Source organism: Sebastes fasciatus, chromosome 19 (assembly GCF_043250625.1).
Source record: "Sebastes fasciatus isolate fSebFas1 chromosome 19, fSebFas1.pri, whole genome shotgun sequence".
Lineage (NCBI taxonomy): Eukaryota > Metazoa > Chordata > Actinopteri > Perciformes > Sebastidae > Sebastes > Sebastes fasciatus.
Genome location: NC_133813.1, coordinates 20,135,624 through 20,157,807, shown reverse-complemented (window position 1 = coordinate 20,157,807; position 22,184 = coordinate 20,135,624). Strand labels below are relative to the sequence as shown.

Here is a 22,184-nt window from a genome sequence, read left to right as displayed (position 1 = left end):
TATCTTATAGTAGGTTGTCAGGTATGTCTCATCATGTCAGTCTGTCAGAAAGTGAAAGTAAGTGCAAGTTGACGTCTCAAAAACAAAGAAAAGCAGTAAATATTTACATTTGAGAAACAGCTTGATAAATTGCTGAACGATTTAACAATTATCAAAAATATAATACTTTAAAAAAAAAAAGACTATTTAAAAGGGAAAAACAATTTGTTTGTAGAGCAGACTGCAGATGTCTCAGCTGGGTGTGTTGTGTTCAGGACTCTGATTTAATGTCAGAAAAACTGAAGCTACCACGTCATCAAAAAGTATCGCGGTCTTAAAATATGACTCACACATGGACTGACACAGATTCAGTTAACATTTTGCTAACACTATAACCTTAGCTCATAAAAAATGATGAACGCGGCATTATATGGCACACGTCTATCGCTTTGTCCTGAATGTGCCGGATTAAACAACCCGAGTCAGGACTTAAAGGCATCATAAATCAATGGCTTCCACTCTCTCACAACTGTGTCATCCAGACACTAAAAGCGTAAAAACTGGAGGGTTAAAATGTGTTTTTGGTGCTCAATGCAGTTCCTCTGTGAGTCACAGATAAACATGAATATCCTGCAGCCGCCTGCAGTCTGCCACTTCTCTCCTTTTGTCTGCAAAACATAGCTTTAGAGCTAACAGGAGCTAACTGGCGCTTTATCCGGGAAACACCGGGAATGCAACACACGTGTGTCGTGCAATGAAGGCGAGGTGTGACTCAAAAAGACCCTTACACACGCACAGATGCAAAACGAAACAATGCACGGGTGGAAAGTGAGAGTGGGAAGGTTAGCGGCAGACAACTCGACTGACCTTTGCAGATAGTCCTGGCTCTGTGAGCAGCACAGGCGAACTCTCTGTGGATCCGGAAGAAGTTGAGTTGAAGGCAGCAGACACAGGAGTGTGATTGGATCATATGAGATGATGCATCAGAGGACATCCGGTGACTTCTGATGGGCTGTCACTGACAGAGGCATAACAAAGTCAAACTGTTTTAGTAACATTTTATTAATTGACAGTAACATGAATGTTCCCATTTTGCATTATACGTTAAAGCGTAATTTGGGCACAAGTTTTATTTAAAACTCTCTAAAAGCATATGCACGAGTACATTTCTAAATAAACAAATAAGATCAACCTTTATTAATCCCAGGAGGGAAATTCAGGTGTCAAAGCAGCAACATCAGCAAACAGTGAAACACAGTAGAGGTAAAGGTATACAAAAATTATAAAAACAATAAATAGAGATATAAAAGATACAGAGTTGAATGGGTGAACATAGTGTGTACAGTCCGTCAATAAATAAATGTAGTATGTGCAATAAATAAATGTAATATGTCTATATGTGCAGTCTATAAAAGTGGTATATAGGATGTATAGTGTAAAGTAATTGTAAAGTGCGCCAGTGGTTAGAGTCCAAGATGGTTGCAGATAGTGCATGTTTAAAGTTCTTAAAGTCCTCATATAGGGGTCAGCCTTGGTTGTGGAGCCTGATGGCTACCAGCATGAAGGATTGACCCAAGCGCTTTGTGTTGTGCCGAGGGGGGATGAGTCTGTGGCTGATGCATATGCAATGACAAAGAAATTGATTAATGAGCACATATACTTGTATTCTACTATATCAGAAATGGCGTCCCAAAACTTACTGAAGATGCAACTCTGTGTACTTCCCACTGGAGAGCGCTCTTTTACCATTTTATATCCATCATGGGATAACATTTGGTCTACCTTTTTTGGGGGGGATTCATTTTCCTTCTACTGTGGCCCGGGCCCAACAGCCAATGGCAAGGCCGCAATTTAAAGTACCAGTTAGATTTACAATTAATGTTTTTGCTTAGAGCCGACAACGCCACCTAGGAAATATTTGGAGCCTAGGACTCTGATAAATTCAGGTTCTTTTACATCAGGGGAGCAGAGTTAAAAACACAGGCAGAAGTTTAAATCAATTTAAAACCAGATTTATTGCAATTAAAATAGCATGGGTCTAAAAATGAATGATTAATCTAAAGCTAAAAGGAATAAAATGTTACTAGCAACAAGGTTAAAAACCCTATAAAAAGTCCAGTCCAATAAAGTCCAATCCGGCTCTTTAATCCAGTTCAGTCCAATCTAGTCCAATCCAATCCAGCGATCCTCCTCGTGTCCGCGTCTTAGCTCCTCCCGTACTCCAACAGCCGTCTGCCCGTCTCGGCCGTCTCTCCAGCACCGTCCGAAACTGTGAAACAACAAGAGACCAGGACCAGTAGTGTGTTCTCCACTACTTTGCTATCACAACTCCAGATAAAAGCTATCCTGGTCTGTTTTCAGTGTGTCCGCCACGTCCAAAAGGGTACTTACGTTTTTTGAGTGAATCTGCGTTGGCGGACTCTCAGGTCACTGGTCTGCTGCATGTAGTCTCACACGACTCTCAGGTCGCTGGGCTGGTAGGTAGTAGCAGGAGGGCTTTTCTGCTGCACTGCTGTCTCTGGACTGTCTCTGACTGAAGATCTCCTCTGCTGCTGCAAGCCGTTCTCTCCTTTTGTATCCTCTCCACCTGTGCTGCATCCTGCTAATTGCAGGCTCTCAGCCACACCTGCCGCTCCTCTCCTAACGCTGTCCATGGGTCTCATTCCAGTTCATGACTTAAAAACACTTCAATTTACATATTAAAAGCAATCCAAACAACCAACATGCAGGGATAAAACACACAATACAATAAAAACCATAAAACATGCAAAATAGAATAAAAACAACCATCCATCCATCCATCTTCAACCGCTTATCCGGGATCGGGTCGCGGGGGCAACAGCTCCAGCAGGGGACCCCAAACTTCCCTTTCCCGGGCCACATTAACCAGCTCTGACTGGGGGATCCCGAGGCGTTCCCAGGCCAGAGTAGAGATATAATCTCTCCATCTAGTCCTGGGTCTTCCCCGTGGTCTCCTCCCAGCTGGTCGTGCCTGGAACACCTCCCAAGGGAGGCGCCCAGGAGGCATCCGTGCTAGATGCCCGAACCACCTCAACTGGCTCCTTTCGACGCAAAGGAGCAAGGACTCTACTCCGAGTCCCTCACGGATGACTGAGCTTCTTACCCTATCTCTAAGGGAGACGCCAGCCACCCTCCTGAGGAAACCCATTTCGGCCGCTTGCACCCGCGACCTCGTTCTTTCGGTCATGACCCAACCCTCATGACCATAGGTGAGAGTAGGAACGAAGATTGAACGGTAGATCGAGAGCTTTGCCTTCCGGCTCAGCTCTCTTTTCGTCACAACGGTGCGGTAAAGCGAATGCAATACCGCCCCTGCTGCTCCGATTCTCCGACCAATCTCACGTTCCATCGTCCCCTCACTCGCGAACAAGACCCCGAGATACTTAAACTCCTTCACTTGGGGTAAGGACTCATTCCCTACCCGGAGTAGGCAAACCACCGGTTTCCTGCTGAGAACCATGGCCTCAGATTTAGAGGTGCTGATTCTCATCCCGACTGCGTCACACTCGGCTGCGAACCGATCCAGTGAGTGCTGGAGGTCGCAGACCGATGATGCCAACAGGACCACATCATCTGCAAAAAGCAGCGATGAGATCCTCAGCACACCGATCTGCAAACCCTCCTCCACCCGACTACGCCTCGATATCCTGTCCATGAATATCACGAACAGGATTGGTGACAAAGCGCAGCCCTGGCGGAGGCCAACCCCCACCGGAAACGAGTCCGACTTATTGCCGAGGATCCGAACACAGCTCTCGCTTTGGGCGTACAGGGATTGGATGGCCCTGAGAAGTGCCCCCCTCACCCCATACTCCCGCAGCACCCCCCACAGTATCTCCCGGGGGACCCGGTCATATGCCTTCTCCAAGTCCACAAAACACATGTAGACTGGATGGGCATACTCCCAGGCCCCCTCCAGGATCCTTGCGAGAGTGAAAAGCTGGTCCGTTGTTCCACGGCCAGGACGGAATCCGCATTGTTCCTCTTCGATCTGAGGTTCGACTATCGGCCGAACCCTCCTTTCCAGCACCTTGGAGTAGACTTTACCAGGGAGAACAACAACCATAAAACATAAATCATGCACAAGTCATTTTTGACCCTGCCACACTACACTAAACCTAACATTCATAAAATTGTCTTGCACATGGACTTACATATACATCTGAATATGTCTACAAACATGGCTGAATAATCCTGTTAAGGTGGCATGGGGCTATGCAGCATCCATCCATCCAGAGGCCTACCATCTTGTTCTTTGAAGAGTCACAGGAGCCTATACCAGTTCACACTGGGTGAGGGGGTACAGCCTGGACAGGTCGACAGGGCCTAATGGTTTGAAAATATAGCAGGATCCACCTTAAGACCATTTTCATTTCAGCTGATATTATGCTTTAAACCTGCAGTAGGCAGAATGTTTTTGGCATCATTGGGCAAAAAATCCATAATAACCTTTCAGCATATTGTAATTCAAGTGTTCTGAGAGAAAACTAGACTTCTGCACCTCCTCATGGCTCTGTTTTCAGGCTTTAAAAAATCTGTATAGCCCACGACGGGAAACTTTGGCCAATCCCAGGTCATTTCAGAGAGAGAACATTCTCATTGTTCATTCAACAGAGGCAGCTGTCAATCACTCGTGAACTCCGATCAAACGGTCAAACTAGGCAACACTGATCAAATATGAATCAAATCAAACCTACGGCAATTTTAGAGTCATCAATGAACCTAACCTGCATGTCTTTGGACTGTGGGAGGAAGCCGGAGAACCCGGAGAAAACCCACGCTAACACGGAGAGAACATGCAAACTCCACACAGCCGGGTTTGAACCTGCGACCCTCTTACCGTGAGGCGACAGTGCTAACCACTGCACCAACGTGCCTCTTTACAAATAACATACAATGGACAATTTGTTTGGAACATTTTCGGCTATTTTGGGGGAGGTATGTCCATAAAAGCTTGCTGGACACTTAATTTCTGTGTATTTTTCATATACTGTAAGTACAGTAACATAAGGTAATGTTAAATCTATTTTAATTACTTTTGTTTACCAAAATTGTACACTATGTTTTTTCTACCTGTACTTTTAGAATAGATGTCATTTGCTGTTATAATGTGACCGTGATGCGTTCCTTATGTCCCGTTCTGTTAGAATAGTATTGTTAGCTGCCATTAAATGTCACAATGTGATTAATTTCCTTTATACTAAATGCATGATATTAAAACATGTAAAGATCTTCACTTTGCGCGGCATCCACACCCTGATTTTCTTTTTGAACACCTGGCCCTCATTTTGAGACTGTGACTGGTGCGCATACACCACTGTATGAGATCCAGTGTCATTTGGATGGTGGAGTGAGGTCTGCCTGCAGTCCAGGATTTCCCCCCTAGTTGAACTTTGGTTGGCCCCCCTCCAGCCCCCTTCATGGACTAATCAGTTCCTTTCTAGCTGGCACATTTGTTCACACATGTGGTGCAAGACTCACGTATCTCCACCAAGGGGTGTTTTTTTTTTTTTTAACCATTTGACATTGTCATTCATCCATATTCGTCTAATTTTTAGTTTCATTGCTCCAGAAAATGAGAAATCTGGTCTGATAAACTAAAACAGTAATCATTAACAAAGTAGAATCACCATTGAGGTTTTAGATTTTGCGCTGCATGTTTCCGGATTGCTTCATAACTTCCATGATACATAATGAAATATGATATAAGGTCATTGAAGACTATCCTCTCCTCTCCTCTCCAGCACCATTACACTATAATGTGTTTGCCGAACTGTCAGCAGATACATGCATGATGCCTCGTTCCTCATGTGCGAAATTGCATCTGTGTTTCTGTGCTTGTAGAGACAAATAGAAGGTGGCTGGCTTCCTTTTAACAGTCAATCTTTGCTAATGAAAAAGTAGCATTGAGACAGAAGTAGTGTTGAAACTCACTTCACTTACAGTACGATATATTATGTGCTGTATACAGTATTCTCTCTCTCTGTCACTGACATACTGATCATCTGGTTCTCTTTATCAGGCTCAGAGAGAGGAATGCATTGTTGCTACGCCTGGTTCTCATTTCAGCTTTTCACCCTAAAGACGGATCTTCTAATTGTATCGGCTTCGGTTTTCTTTGTTTCCTGTTTTCATTTCTTCATTTCTTCTTCTTCCTCAGTGACATTAAGACTATAAATTTAACCAACATGTGTAATTTTTTTTTAGGTCAAGGAGCAGGTGGAGGAACATTTCTGATTGTTAACACCCCAGTCATTGTTCAGTCATTTTAAAGTGTGTACCTGTCGCTGTACCTTGCTCTGTTTAGTAGATACATTATAACTAGTTGCATATCCATTTTTTATCCGAAACAAATGTCTCCTCTTTCTCTTTCAGGCCATACATATTTTCAATGTTTTTATTTTGAAAATCAAGAATAGGATGAAGACCCTTTACAACTGTCAAATAATGTTGATTGACATCAAAGGCCATCCAAATTTGGACATATGGTGCCTTGCATAAAAAAAGGACTGAACCATAGGATCATGGATCACTCCCATTCCCATATGAATTTTATTACTCATCCCACTGCTGCTGTCAACTTTATGTTTTTTTTGTTTTTGCTTTATGTTTGTGCTCTGAGATGCTTAGTTTAATTACTTTGAAGAATTTAAAATGCAATATAAATGTGGTACATTATTTGTGTATGTTTACATTATAATAACTTCAGATCAGGAAAGCAGAATGTTTAATAGATTACTTATTAAAAGGCTGTACATCAGATAGTCAAGTTTATGGTTATAGGTTTGTGGTGCCTTGGGGTTTTATGCTAATATCAGCTGTTTAAAAGTATTATATAACCGTTGTCGGTTGCTGTTTGTTAAGACACTGCATTCAAAGTTGGCCGCACCTCCACAGCTCAACGAGTTGAGAGGGAGAGAGAGAGCAGCTATGGTTGAGCGAGCTATAGAGTGACTGAAGAGAGAGAGCGGCGTTAGTGAGAACAAAGCAGCGAAACAGAAAAATAAAACGTTATTTTCTGATTCTTTCCCGGCGGTTACGTTCCAAAACACGAATTAACACACAACTAACTCCACACAACTCTGCATAATACTGCGGGAAGGTGCCGAGTTGCCGGATTTTGAATGAATGCAGGCTTTGTCGTTTAACTACAGACACACACCGATCATAGCTGCACTCAAAGCACAGAGAGGAGTAGGGGGATCACTGGAACACATGCACATAACACAACCCGTTCTCATCCGTGAAGTAAAGACGCTTTGTATGTGGAGACTTGTGCTTCGGTATCAGAAGCCGAGGGGTGTGACACAGCAGCGATATTTGAACGGATACCCGAACGGGCTGCACACCCTGCACACTGTTATTGGCTGGGGGTTACACCGCCACGTGGGGCCCAAAGGCTGTTTGCAGACACCCAGAAGCATCCAGAATAAAGCAAAATAAGAAGAAAACAGAAAATACAGGCAGAGGGCTGCAGGGTCTCTGCAGAAACAGACACCGCCACACACTTCTAGTGGGGCATAAGTGATGATTGAGAGGGATTATTTTTTAATCAGTCGATACATTGTTTTTTTTAGTTAATTCTCAATTCTAGGTTTGATTCCTGGTGGGAACTGATAGTTGAGATGGTTGTGCATTAAGTGATAGATGACTAGTTTCAGACTTTTTATTTAATGTGGTTAAGTTTTCAGTTGGTGGATCATTTATTGGGCAGTAGTGGGAGAGATGGATACTTCAGGGGTGAACTCGCCTGTGGGTATGTTTGCCTAAGATTCACAACTTTGAACTGGTGTGAACTTTTCTAGACTGACGCATCCATTAGCCTGTCTGGGTAATTTATGGTCGCGGCCATTTCCCTGCATTTAAAAGCTTTAACTCATGTTGAACAAATGGCTTTAAGCTGAACTGCTCTGACTCCAATGTCCTACTTTTACTCCCTCAATCTGTCAACACTCAAGCTTTCATTGTTTTTTTCTGCCTTCATGTGTGAGACAGCCTCTGATGGATAGTGACAGATGTTAAAATACAAAACTGGCAAATACAATCAATCTTCACCAGGTGCAATAATGCAAGCAATTTGCTCCTTGCAGGTATATTGTCTATTCACTTGCCCCCACTCTAGAGGGAGGTCAGTGGTCAGAGGTCAGCCTCACAGGAACACCCCTGAAGCAGGCTCTCACTCCTACTAATGTTGTGCAAAAATGTGTGTGATTTTGCATGTGAGCGATTGTTTTTCTATAGGTAATGGACACCAAACCTGTCAGCTGTGGGACAAAGCAGCACCACACACATATGCACAGAAAATATGTGTGTGGGTGTGTGAGAGAGAGAGAGAGAGAGAGAGAGAGAGAGAGAGAGGGTTAAAGAAAGAGATTTTTCAGCAAGAAAATGCTTTGAAGTCCCAGAAAATTCCAGGAGTTTCCTGTTAACGATCCCGGGGCATAATGTGAACCAGGAGTGCTTGTGTGAGTGTGTAAAGAGAGGAAAGTCTCTCCAGTCAGTCTCTCTATGCTGGTGAGAGGGTCTAACATCACTGCAGTCTTTGCTGTCCTTTTACCTTTGAGATTCATGTCAGATTTGGTCCACCTGTTTCTTTTAAGGATACAGAATTCCTCAGCCTTTAATGGGGGTTTGAATTTGAATGCAATGTATGGAGATTTCTCAGTTCTGTGACTGACGATCTAGAGCTCTTAAACTGACTTTTAAATTGAACAACTGGTGAAGTTTCAGATGCACCCCCGCTGCCTATATGATCTGGCACAAATGTATTTTTTAATCACCGGGGCATTTGTGAGCTGCTAACCAGTTCCAGCTGATCAACAAACTCAACCGTGTCAGTAAAAGGATGTTTCATTTCTATAAGTCACACTGGCCTCTGCTGTTGTTTGCTGCTCTGTGGAGCCTCAGCTACCCGAGTTTGCTCACCGCCTGGCCGGGCATCAGTCGCAGCAAGCCCAAGGATCAGCTGGACCCCAATGTGAGGGACTGGGGAGACTACTCAGACCTCCCTCCGGGCATCGAGCATGGGCTGGGGTTGGATGAAGAACATGGAAACAACAGAGGAGTTGGGGAGTCGTCGTCGAGCCTGGCTCCGGAGCTGGATTTCCTCGCTGACTTTGCAGGCAAGACAAATGGAGAAAAAGAAGTGATCAGCTGATGTACCTGTCTGTTTACCTAACTACAGTACCTCCACCGCCCTTCCCTCCTCCAGGTAAAAGGCGACTGTGGGTGATAACGGCCCCATCACACAATGACAACTACCTTCGTATGATGGAGAAACAGCTGGAAGACACAGACCAGGTACTGTACATATTAATTTTCTCTTCAGATACACCCTTTGGAGATTTGTTTCATGTAATTTGGTAAAACATTAAAAAAGAATTTCACTAAAAAGAGTCCCCTTTCTATCTCTTTTTTTAACTTGTTTTCTGTTTCTCTCAGAAAGGGCTGAACTGCCGTCTAGCAGAAAGAGACACATTCATCATCACCATCATCCAGAACGCCAGGATGGAGGGTCGAATCCAGAAAACAACTTTCCAAGGAGACGCCACAGTGGAGAGCCTGGACCCTGACACAGTTAGCAAACTGCTGCACTACCTGGAGCTTACCAGCCAGGTAAGCAGTTAGTCTCTTGACAAGATATAAGCAAGTTACAGACATTTTAATTATTTCTTTTAATTGAATTTTTTTCTAAAAATTGTCTGTTTCTCCTTTGTGGGTACCTCCGCTTGAAATGACAATTGTTTCAGGAGTTCACCATGCTTGTTCTGAAGAAGAACCTTCGGGTCAGTGAGCACTTCCCTTATCCGGTCCGTGTCGAGGCGGTTTTGGAGCTCATTGATCAGTTCCCAGTAAGGAAGCTGGAGAAGATTACCAGAAAAGGATCCAACTTGAGGTTACATTACACCACTGTGTTATTCACTGTATTGATCGAGAACGGAGGAAGGATTTTACAAATTCATTCAGTCCACTTCAAAATTTAAAGTGCTGCTTTTTGTTGGGAAAATTCTTCTTCAGTTTGTAGGAGTTGGCGATGCTCTGTGTAAGATGTTAATGTGTGTTATCCATGTGACCATTACAGTGCATTCAGAATTTGTGGTTTTTCGTTGTCATTTTGGTTGAAGTTATGGAGGAAAAATCTACACAAACCCTCTCAGGCAAAATGCTGTTTGATGTTTTATTTTTACTCAGGTGTAAAACCACTAAAAAGAAGGTTGTGATGAAAAGGAAAAGAATGAAGAAGAAGGTGGTGCTGAGCCCTCAGAGGCGAGGGAACGTGACGTCGGTTGTGACATTACAAAGAAGACCTCCCCTGGACAAAAAAGCTGCCCTGAGGAGTAAAATCCAGGATATACTGAGCGGACGGTCGAGGTTTGTCATCCGTAAGGCGCCTGCTGTGGGGTCTACGAAGGGAAAGGATTCGAGCAGTGGTGGTCGGGGCACTTCTAATGGACTGGAAAGAGTGCACAGTCCCCCACCTGTGTCAAAGAGCAATGAAGAAGTGGAGAAAGACAGGTGCTGGGCTCATTTTCAGTAACCAGTGTAGCATTACAATCACAGCACAATCAAAGCCTTTTTCTCTCTTTACTGTGGACTTTACAAAATGTAAAAATGGAAATTTAGCCATCAGCACATCACAAAATCTGGTGAATCTATTTGGCGACAGCAGTTGTTTCCATGTTGTGAAAAGAGTGTGTGGATGAAGCATCAAGTTGTTAAATTTTACTCATTTTGCAGCTGGCTAGTTAGCCATCTAGCTTGCCAACTGCTGGGCTTGGTCTACGTTACTTTAACATTTAGCCGGATTTACCGTTTTTAAATTACCTTAAATGATAAATGTTACCCTTTCAATTAGCTTATGCCAGTTGCTGATGCTAGTCACTAATGTTAATCGCTAGCATGCTGACTTGGGTTAGGTGAGAGTGCTGTAAATGGGCTGTTATTGTGGCAAAATACAGTATAAACGCATAAATAAAACGTAAATTGTGAATTTGAGTTCACATGCAAGGCATCAGTAACACTCCTAAATACCCATATATATTGGTTTCCAGCTGAAAAAAAGTGGTTTGGGGGTTTAGTTACACTTTAAATCGTGCTTAGATTTTGTACTCCCATCTGGTAGGTCATGCCTCCTCCTGCCTTTACACCAGACCAGAGTTTTTTGTTTTTTTAGTGCTGGACGAACATCAAAGTAATTTTTCTTTCTACTCTACTGCAGGCCTGGCTCTGCCGTGGAAGAAGGGAAGAGAAGACATGGAGGGAAAAACAGTGAAGATAAAAAAGAGCAGAATGTCAAGGATGACACACGGGAAAAACCGAGCTCTAAGAAAAAGGGTAAAGGGAAAAAAGGGAAGAAAGGGAAAGGGAGAGGGAAGAAGTCAAACAGAGAGGCCAGTGAGAAGGACAAAACAGCCCTGAAGGAGTTTCTGGACAGTTTAAAGGGGACAAGAAGGTTAATGGTGAGAACTTTCTCTTTTTACATCCTGTTGTCTGCCTTTTATCTCTAATCCCCTGATGTACATCCACATTATATAAATGCATTATTTGACTTTTAAGACACATCTGCACCTTCCTATTGTTCATTTGGAGTATCTGTTTGTGTGTCGTCCCGGTACTAGTTGATCTCAACGCCCAGCAAAGATGCAACACTGTACATCCAGCAGAAAGACGACAGCGAGAAGCAACACTGTGACCTCGCTATTAGGAAGGTCACTGTGGCGACCGTTGTTGGAGAGGGAAGAGACGCCACGCTCACGCTACAACACCACCAGCTCGGTAGGTTGTTGTTGTGTTTGTACACTTTTGCATGTGTGTCTTCGATGTTATTTGTTTGAGAATTTGCATCTAAAACATTTGGTTAGGTTTTCTCTAGGTGTGATCCATGTTATTGGAAAATGTGGGCAGATATTATCTACTTGAACCAGAAGAGGAACACATTGTATTTTTCACTAAGGCGTGACAATTCACTGAATTACAAAGGTCTGAAACTGAATTTCTTCACTCTTGCATTTGTTGTAAAAAGGATCATATTGGTGTTTTTTATGCTTCATACTCTTTACATCAATTTATTTAAAAAAAAATTCAGCTGCAAACTGCTTTTTGATTGTGTTGCTGGTATTTGTTATTGTCCTGTGGTGTGTTTAAATGCTGTGGGTACTTCCAACAATGTCAGCAGCTGAACAGCAGCTGTTAATGGAAAACAAAACAATTCTGCAGCCATGCTAGCGGCTCTGTGAGGTTGTGTTTTTAGGCACTAAATCCACAGTGGTGCTTTGAGCTAAATGATAACACATCCTGTCTTAGCATGCTTACATTTGCTAAATTAGCAGTGAACACGGACTACAGCTGTGGCTGATGGGAATGTTGTTTGTTTTGTAGATGATTGGTCATAAAACAAAGTTATTGGAACAGTCCTGCAATAAATACTGTCCTTGAAGGTTACACGGTACAAACATTGCTCAGAAGTGGTGATTCAGATTTATGGTAGTTTTGAGTCGTAGTTAATGTTGTTGTGGTTGGACTGGGTTGCATTTCTCTAAGGTGTCCCTGGTATTTTGTCCGCTCCCTTTACATCCATGCAGACTTATTATTCATATATTTTGTGTGTTTCAGAGTCGGAGCCTCCACTCAGTGACCAATCAGAGCATTTCTCAGATTCAGGCCTGATCTCTCTGTTGAGAGCAGAGCTCGGCCTGTCGTCCTCTGACCTCTTTTCCATGACCGTCACAGACTACGACATCAAGCCCAATGTAAGACAGTCTCCTCTGCACTTTCTTTCTTTTTCTGGTCTTTTTATTTGCATTTGATAAGCGCGCGTGCTCGTTTTCAGCACCACTCCCACTCATGATCACACCTGGAAGCAGTCTAGTTCACAGCTGCTCAGAGTGATGAGAACACCTCGTGACAGGCAACATGTGCCATCCTTTCACTTAGTTGTGAAAATCTGAAAGAATACAGTATGATTTAGTAAGAGATTTACAAAATGACCAATTGATCCCCCATTTTATTATAATCCAGCTGTGTCACAGCTGTGTTTTTACAATGTTCTTTTCATTTTTTGCCGACTTAGGCTATATGTCAGGAATCACTGAAATGCAATTCCATGTAATACAAATACACCTAACTTGACTAGACTTGTTTCTCTGTTTTTTTAATGCCTAATGATCTTGTATTTTTCGTAGAGAGTCTTTGAGGCTCCTCCATCACGTCCTGCTCTGTTCGATTACATTGACAACTTTCCCTCAAGGCGCTCAGAAAAAGAAAAGGAAAGGAGGAGTCCTCCGTCCTGCTCCAACGGCAAGCAAAAGCCTGGAGCTGAGAATTCACTGCTCAGGTACTGCACTTTAATTCACTGCACATTATTACCTAATATTGCATAGAGACAAACAGCATCTGGAGCCTCTTCAGAAGTCATTTAAAAAATGTCCTTATTTAACATAATACTGACTCATACCACAGCATTCAATCTATTACCCTGGATGTTTAGGTTCATGTCTAAGAGGAGACTGCTGCTCATCTCTGCTCCCTCTGAGGACGACTACTCCTTCCAGCAGCAGCTCTCTGCTCTCAGGGGACAGGAGTGTCACCTGGGTCAGTAACACACCACACTTACGTCTGCTGAACAATACAATGTCATCAATAATTATAATCCATAAATATAATATATATTAATCTGAAATGGGTCATTCTGCAAAATGAGCATTTTTCCATTTAATATATTATGACATGAATACTTATGAAGTTTTACTTCTGAACAAAATTTAATGCAGGGCTTTTACTTTTTTTATTTTTACGAATTTGTACAGTGTGGCATTACTGCTTTTACTTAAGTAAAACTTCTGAGTACTTTTCCACCACTGGCCACTACCATTTGTTGCTCACATTTACCCAATACTAATTTTTGGGTCTCTCTTCAGGTATTCGCCACTTTGCCATGTTGAAACTGACTGGAACTGGAGACAAAGCATCAGGAACTGTTGAACTATTTCCCCTAAATGGTGAGTTACAGTTATGTGGGGCAGTCCAGGTATGCAAAACAGTGAAACATTACTGCTAATGTTGTGTATATTAATGTAAATATATATGGAGACATGCCCAATTTTTTTAAAATTTCAGGTTGGACTGTGTGTTTTAGGACTCCATATCTTTTTTGAATCCCTTATTACTGTGTTTTATAAAGTGCACAACTTACTTTTTCACCATGTTGTTCTTCTTCCAGGCCGCAGTCAGAGTGAAGTTGAGCCGTTGTCCCGTGACATGGTCAACAATCTGAGAGAGCAGCTGAAGATCAGCAAGGACTATTTCAGCATGTTGGTGGTGGGGAAGGACAGCGATGTCAAGGCGTGGTTCCCATCACCCATGTGGTCCCTGGACAGCATCTACGACCTGGTGGATTCCATGGAGCTGCGCCTTCAGGAGGAGAAGCTGCAGAAGAGACTGGGGATCCACTGCCCTGAGGACAGAGGGAGAGGAGGCAGTGAGGGGGGGCATTATCCCGGCTATGATGAAGACGGGGCGGACGAGACGTACTTGTATCACCGTTCAGAGAAATGATGAGGAAGAAGGAGGAAGAAAATGCAGGCGAAGTGAAGAAAGAGCTACCTAAATTCTTGAGATGAGCACAGCAAAGACGTCGCAAAGCTCATCTTCAGGACTCAGGTCCAGGACTCACATCTTCACAGACCCACAATAATAAGATGAATATTTTATGTTTGCAAGTAATAAATTTCAAAAGCAGAGCAGAAATATTGGCATGGCTTAATTAAAAAAAGGGAAAGCATATGTGCACTATTCAACAGTTTTTTTAATGTTATTATTTGTTGATTACAGCAACAGTTTAACAAGAAAAAAGTCCATCCGAGGCCGAGCAGATTGTGCTTTTTGGCAACACTTCTGTCCACTCTTTTTCCAAACACATTCACTGTGTAAAGTCCCTCCGTTGAAACGTTTTGATGCTAAATTTGAAGCTGTAGTATATAAACCAAACACATGTTCTTTTCTTTAACTCTGAGCTAAACATCTGTTTTTTAAAGAGCTGCAGTCTTGAGACATCTCAGGGTCAGTAAAACAAAGAGTTTTTGAGGCTGGACTCATCTCATTTAGAAAAAAATACATAATTTAACTTGTCTGCAAAGGCGTTCAGTTGTTGAAAAAACAACATACCATCAGTGTAACCAAAAAATATTTTTGTTTTTCTTAATTTTTCTACCATTAGACCGTGAAATCAAACGCACAAACATCATTTTATGATAAGGAGAATGTGATTAATGTCATATAGACATAGACCAATCCAAAGAGAACAGTGAATAGTCATGACATTGACTGTACTGTAAATATCCTAAAGCAACGCTTAGTAAAGATGAGAAGATATGCAGACTCAGTTCAGGGGAAATGTATCTGCGTGAGGATGAACACCACACATGCCTAAATGTGGATGTTAGTTTCTGCATTTGCAGCAGCATCTTACGGTAAAAGGGAAGAAGAAGTAGGTAATTATAGGTTTGAAAACACGCTGGTAGGCAAATAACATCAGAATAACAAGGATGCTACAAATGTTTAAAAAGTTTGAAAGTACCTGTGCAAAAACCTGCGGAACCTGCTGATCACTGAGCCTCATTTACACCATAAAGACTTACACTGATACTGAGAGGCAATAAAACACTAAAAGCTAAATCCTCCATACCGCAGTTTATTATAAAAGATCATATGTGATAATTAATTCATTCTTTGACACTTGGCGCTTAGATTCTAAAGGGAGATTTGTAATCGAGGGGCGTTTGAACACAGCAGGAGTTTATACACAGAGGAGAAACTCTTTGGAGGAGGTGAAATAATGGAACATAAAACCAGCTGACTCACTTTTAACAAAAAGAAGTCTGATTGTATAGAAGTCTATGAGAAAATGAGCCTACTTCTCACTTGATTTATTACCTCAGTAAACATTGTAAACATGAGTTCATGGTCTCAATCGATATTTTCAAGCATGAACATCATGCTTGAAAATATAAGCAAAACTTAGCATGTTAGCTTTCACACAGGATGGTAAACATTCTACCTGATAAACATCAGCATGTTAGCTTTGTCATAGTGAGTATGTTGACATGCTTGCGTTAGCTGTGCCTAAGTATAGCCTCACAGAGCCACTACCATGGCTGTAGGCTGTTAGTCTTGTTGTTATTTGCTTATTAAGGCTCTATAGCTTTTAGTCATGTCACATTTTTGTTTTTCCAAAATCATTCATGATATTTAAACGGTTGCTAAGGAACAAGTGTCACAGTGTGTTTTCTGTTGAGCTGCCACCGAGTGAGTGGGCACCAGTTGTTGAGCAGAGGTAAATACTGCAGGGAGTTTGCCAGGGATAGGCAAATCCACCAGATAAAAACACACAGATAGCAGACACTGTGACACCCATACTCACACCCATACAAAACACACATACTACTAAGAGAGGAAGTGGTCAAGTAGTCTGCTAATGTCGCTGACAGAACTGGAGTGTACATCCCCCCCCCACAGGCTCACACACTTAAGGCTTTGTCGCACTCTTTGTCGTTCACTTTATCTCGGTGCCTCTCTCTCATTTCGACAGCGACAGAAACTCACACAGACACACTGAACAAACACACTCTGCGCCACTTTATACACCAGCCACTTGGACAGAGCAGAGGTGCCTGGGATTGCTGTCCTCAGTATGGTGAGTACAACTTAACTGTCAACTGAAACTACTTTAAAAATCACTTTCTAGATATTAGAATTGCCCCGGAGTGCCTTAGTAAGATTTACTAAAAGAAAGCTGTGATGCTAAATCTTTGTTGTGAACATTTTACAAGACTTACAATGTATTATGAATGGATATTATGAGTATTTCTTTGCAACAACACCCTCAAGTAGCTATTCATTCTTGTACACATGCATTTGACAATGTATGAGCAAGTTATTGCATGTAAGATTAGAGAGGATCTGTTATATTTAAATGGTACTAGTATTTAAATGGCTTTTAGTTATCCTCAGATAGACCCATGACATTCTTTTATTTGATTTTATGTTTTTGTTTCATATCTTCATATATATTGTGTAAAAGCAGGAGTCACCATTAGGGTAGTTTTTTTGTGTGGTTTCGTGTCTACTAGATTGAGCAAGACAACTTTGGCCTCCACTTTTCATCACACTGGAAATAGAAATCATGGTTCCTCTTTGCATCTCTTTCTCTCGTACTTTCCTCAGCAGATCATTTGACTGTGTAGACAATAGCATTTCTATTTATGTTTGCAATAGCAGGGAAACTAGCCAAATACCTAACCTTCCAGTGGTTAAAGTCTTTGTGCCCAACATAGCAATGCTGTGGTTCTCACTCCTCCCAAGGAATTTGCACATAATAAAAGTGACCCTGCACTAAAACGATGGATTGTATAAGGGTAAACCAATCTAAACCTGTACTTACCCTGACTGTATAGTCAGTCAGTTGCTTGTTTATCAGTCACACCTCGCTGAAACTAATTTAGTTTAATATATAACAACCCTGCAATAAATCCTACCTATGTTACATTTTTAGTTGAAACTGTTTTAGAGAGGATTAAACTGGATTTTTGGCTGCAGTTTGTGGTTCTGTTGAGTTGTGTTGCGTTATTCTGAGAGGTGTTTCCAGGATTTGAAAATTCAAAAAACTGTTTTACAAAACTGAAACTGCACAAACATTTAGAGAAGCAGTAATTGCAACTGTCTGGTACAGAACCTATTGGGCAATTTTTAGTTTTCTGTGGTTGAGAAACAGAGGGAACTTTCCTCAAATTTCATATGCAGCCACATCATGTCAGACTTGCCAACACTGCAAGGTGTTACTGTTATCCTTAAAGTGACACTCCACCCAAAGACTTTCTTTTGAGCACTAAATACGGAGCCTCCGTTGGCTTGAAAGGTGTTTATAAAGTAAAAGAGAGCAGTCATTGATTGCTAACGTAAAGTATTTAGTGAACCATGATGTTTGCAACCATCAAATGGTGACAATTTCCCATAGCGGAATAAAAAGTATCAAAACCAATCCTCCAACATCACTCACTTCTCCTTTGTCCATTCATATGCCCAGTATGCTGTAATATATTTTGGATCTCTGACTAAATAAATAGCCCAAACCAGGGCTCCAGATTAACCTTTTCATTTAGGTTCATCAGCACATAATTTAGGTGCATCCAAAACTTTTCACCGCGCCTTTTGGCGCCACAATAATACATCACACTGTAAGAATTACCTTTTTTGTCAGTTCTCATATGCATTGGTAATTTCTTAACACATAATATAGATGATTGTAAACATGATTAAAGGTGCAGATGAATGTTTTTTTTATTATTATTTTTGGGGCTTTTTGCTTTTATTTGACAGAGATAGTGATAGACAGAGATAGTGAGGACAGAACCCCGGGCCACTGCAGCAAGGACTCAGCCTTTAGTACATGGGGTGCCCGCTTTACCAGGTGAGCTACCGGGGCGCCCCTGAATCTTTTTTTGAGACAGATGAGGCCATCTCCGTCAAAGACATTGGGTCAGAAGTGCACTGTACAGTAAGTGGAGGGTCCAAGGGGCCATTAGCCCACCCCCACTTTACACCCCTGTCCCGCATTGTAAATGAGAGTAGATGAAGAAAACAACGTGTAAAATGACAGGCAACGCCAAGAGTAGCCTAACGTGTGAGTAGCAAGTGTGTGGTCAAGCAACAGAGAGAGCGACGGTGTTCAGAACAGATCAGCTGTTGGCAAGAAGAAATTAGCGGTAAAGTTGTCTTGTGTTACTAAATGAACATTGTCACACCCACCTCCTCCCCGCTTGTGAAATTAATCTAGCACCTCTGAATTAGAATTAGCATTTTAGCGGGGGGGCCGGGGAGACTGGGGGTGAGCGTTTAACTCTGCCAAATGATGTCGGTGAAGGCTGGGCTGTTCTGAGTGCAGTGTTTTTAGCCATATTTTGGATGATGGATGGATAGACGACTGGACAGCGGAGAAATCCAGGCAGCATAATTGGTTTAGAAGAAGAACAAATTATGCAAGGCTGCAAATTGCTCAAACTGAACATTGTTTTCAGCACAATATCTGCTCGTGGTAACAAAAAGCATTTTTTCATGGTTATGTTTTGGCAAGTTAAAGCACTTGGTTAAGTCATGAAAAGATCAGAATGCAATCATCTTTTTCAGTATTTAACCAAAACCACTACTGAGATCATCAGTAGCTTCTTCTTTTTTGATGTAACAATATTTTAGCTGGGTGTTTTGTTGAATATTATTATAAGATCTCACGGTCACTGTGGTTTAACTTCCCATTTAGTGTCAGTACATTTGTACTTTCCATTGCACTGTTTTCCCTCGCTCTCACTGCTCCGCTATAGGAACAGCATGCTCTTATCTCTCCACTTCCTGGTATGGTGCTGACTCCAGTCAAACCTGCCTCATTACAATAGGTGTGGCTGCTACTTGGTCAGTTCATTGTGGCACTTTGTGAAGCAGCTGCACGCAAACCTGCTATTATGGGCTTATTTGAATGCAACATTTGGTCATCCTGCACACCTCTGGGTGCTCGTAGGACAGACTTTGAGATTGAATGGCTTATCCATTCATGCCATATAGCCAAAGCAACACAACACACTCCTTTCTATAGACTTCTTTTCAGTTTAATAAACAATCAAACTGTAATACAATATAAACCATTTTGTTGCAAAGGCTCATTTAACCTTGAAACAAGCATATTCTAAATATCCCTCCCCCTCCTCTTCAACAATAAATACGTGACAACAGTGCCTTTAGTTCACCCACACTGGGGAATGTGCTAAGATAAGCCAGGAAAGTCAATACAAACTGTGGTCCGAGAAGTAATAAAGATCTTTATACAATGACGAGTTTATCTATTTTATAGTACTGTATAATTAACATATTAGAATTTGCTTTGAAGTGTCGTTTAACTTTTATCGGTCTGCTTATGAGAATGTTCTCTTTTGAGATATCACATTTGCTTTTCATTTATACATTTTAATATCATGTGAGGTACACATTTTCCCAGTTCTGATCTTCGTCTACATTAATCAAATAATCACAATAGTTTCCACATCATAGGAAAGAGCTTTTAATTGGATATGTGAAGGAAACTCTACAATACAGGACTTTCATTTATGTCATATTTATAAGAGTGTTATGGGGCGCGTATTACTTTCCTGTTAAAACCAAAGAGAAAAACAAGAGAAAAGTGATTGATTGAGACTACTTTGGTGTTAACACCAACCCTGGATTGTTCAAACATTTTTCAGAGAGAGAAGCAAACAGATAAGTTAAATAAGTAACCACACAGAGAACGTGAGTTGCACTGATTAGATAAAACATTTGGAAAAAAGAGAAGGAAATGCTCTGATAGGAGATATGGTATTTTAAAGTTGTGCAACTCTCTGTTCCTACGTGAACTTATATTGTGTTTTCTTCTATTCCTCTTTTGCTTTGTCCAGCTGTTTCTGTTTTACTTTTGTTTGCTGAAGTCAATTTATATTCTGGTATGCACAGCACATCCTAAGCTTATTTTCAATTCTGGTTTTGTATTCTGATCCCTCTGATCCTCTTCCGTTCTTTCCAGGATAACAAATCCGATGTGAAGGCCATGATGGCTCGCTTCCAAACGGCGAGCACGGACGAGACTTCTTCCACACCGGCTGTACGCATCAAACAGCCCTTGCACTCCACCGTCTCCTCTGGCCCGACCATACAGACAAAGAAACCGGTCTTGGAGAGCCGCTCAGGCAGCGGGATAACTATTCCACTTAGATCCACTGTTCTGAAAAGTACAGTATCAACTAAAAGTGACACAGAGGCACACGAACCAAACAAGGCTAAAGCCCTAGCTAGCAGGTTTGGAAACACCCAGGATGACACCAACAAAAAACCTTTCGTTGTTACTAAACAGCCGTTGAAGCCAACCTTTTCCCAGTCTCCTGAAGCTAAAGGCGCTCTACAGAAGCCGCCTTTCAACAAGCCCGCCCTGAGCTCCACCCTGAGCTCCACCCTGTCCGACTCCAAACCAGCCATGCCAAAACCGCTCAACTCCAAGCCCAGCTGGGTGAAAGAAGACAGCGGTGGAGGCTTCCAAGACAAACCAAGGAGCAGCATTTCAAAATTACGGCATCATAGTGAAGAGGTGCCAGGAGCTGGCACGAACACTGCGAACAAACCTTCGCCCCCGTCCAACTTCAGGAATGCTCAGAATATCTTCAAGGAGTCAGATAGCGACGTGAAAGCAGACGGTGCCAACAAACCACCCCTCATTCCTACTAACTCCACACCTCCTCCAAAACCTCTGCCCAGTAAAAAACCTAGCATCAAAAAACCTCCAAAGCCTTCTCCTCAGACGAGCGGCGTCATCGGGGATACCATCGCTGGTCCCAAGCGTCACACCCTCCCCAACAGTTTAGCTTTGGGCCAAGCTCCTGCCAAGCCCAACCGCCCCCCCAGAGTCAACCTGGAGAGCTTTAAAAGAGGTGCTGTGACCTCTGATAACGGTAAGTAGGACTTCATTTACAGGAATTAACAGCTTTGTTTAATGGTGACACCATAGATGAACGAAACTATGGATTATGAGAAGATGTAACCACCAATCCAGTGAGTGAATATATATCAGTATTGGGGGCAATGCATTACAAAGTTGCATTTTGCAAAGTTGTACTTTAAAGTGTAGTCCGAGGCACCATAAAAATTACCAGCCTGTTCTCATTCCACAGCGTTAAATACGCCCCTTTAGCGCCGGTATGAAACGCACCAGGCGTTCCATTAACTATAATACAAACTCATCTGCGGCAACAGTAAACGCTCCAAGAAAGTGCACCGGGAGTGTGGCGACGTAGTTGAAAGAGCAAAAACACACACACACAGGGCGGGCGGGAGCTGAGGTGGACGGGTCCAACAAACACAAGGCTTTCATCCGGGAGACCGCTGTTTGTGTCCCGTGTGTTAAGTTTCACTTTCACGTTACAATCAGCTGTTCGTTCGTGTCCCGTGTTCACAAAGTTCAGTGTCATTTTCACTGTACAAACGTAGTAAATTTAATCCCAACCATGTATTTCTTTCCTAAACCTAACTAAGTGGTTTTGTTGCCTGAACCTAAAGTGACGCCAAGACGCGTGATAAAGTCACGAGTTGAGAATGTGTGGCTTAACACTCTCAAAGAT

At 42.2% G+C, this 22,184-nt stretch overlaps 3 protein-coding genes across 7 annotated transcripts in view; 2 read left to right on the top strand and 1 right to left on the bottom strand.

The window, feature by feature from the left end:
• nnt (nicotinamide nucleotide transhydrogenase) overlaps positions 1-995 on the bottom strand; it is a 78,179-nt gene extending 77,184 nt beyond the window's left edge. For both annotated transcript variants that reach the window (XM_074617133.1, XM_074617132.1), the window contains exon 1: positions 847-995. The gene's annotated coding sequence lies outside the window, so the exon portion shown is untranslated. The remainder of the gene's footprint in view (positions 1-846) is intronic.
• A 7,421-nt stretch (positions 996-8,416) lies between these two features.
• On the top strand, positions 8,417-14,745 carry ccdc80l2 (coiled-coil domain containing 80 like 2). The gene is made up of 12 exons (XM_074618599.1): positions 8,417-9,122; positions 9,212-9,300; positions 9,442-9,615; positions 9,750-9,895; positions 10,192-10,515; positions 11,219-11,459; positions 11,619-11,775; positions 12,613-12,749; positions 13,182-13,333; positions 13,487-13,590; positions 13,917-13,997; positions 14,219-14,745. The coding sequence occupies exons 1-12, from the start codon at positions 8,846-8,848 to the stop codon at positions 14,551-14,553; spliced, it is 2,217 nt and encodes a 738-aa protein (XP_074474700.1). The 5' UTR covers positions 8,417-8,845; the 3' UTR covers positions 14,554-14,745.
• A 1,553-nt stretch (positions 14,746-16,298) lies between these two features.
• Positions 16,299-22,184, top strand: part of fyb1b (FYN binding protein 1 b) — a 76,320-nt gene continuing 70,434 nt past the window's right edge. For 2 of the 4 annotated variants that reach the window (XM_074618597.1, XM_074618595.1), the window contains exons 1-2: positions 16,301-16,690; positions 20,600-21,518. In XM_074618597.1, the coding sequence (XP_074474698.1) occupies positions 16,688-16,690; positions 20,600-21,518 (922 nt within the window). In that variant the 5' untranslated portion in view covers positions 16,301-16,687. Of the gene's footprint in view, positions 16,691-20,599; positions 21,519-22,184 lie in introns of all 4 variants that reach the window. The other 2 variants (XM_074618596.1, XM_074618598.1) reach the window with 2 other exon arrangements.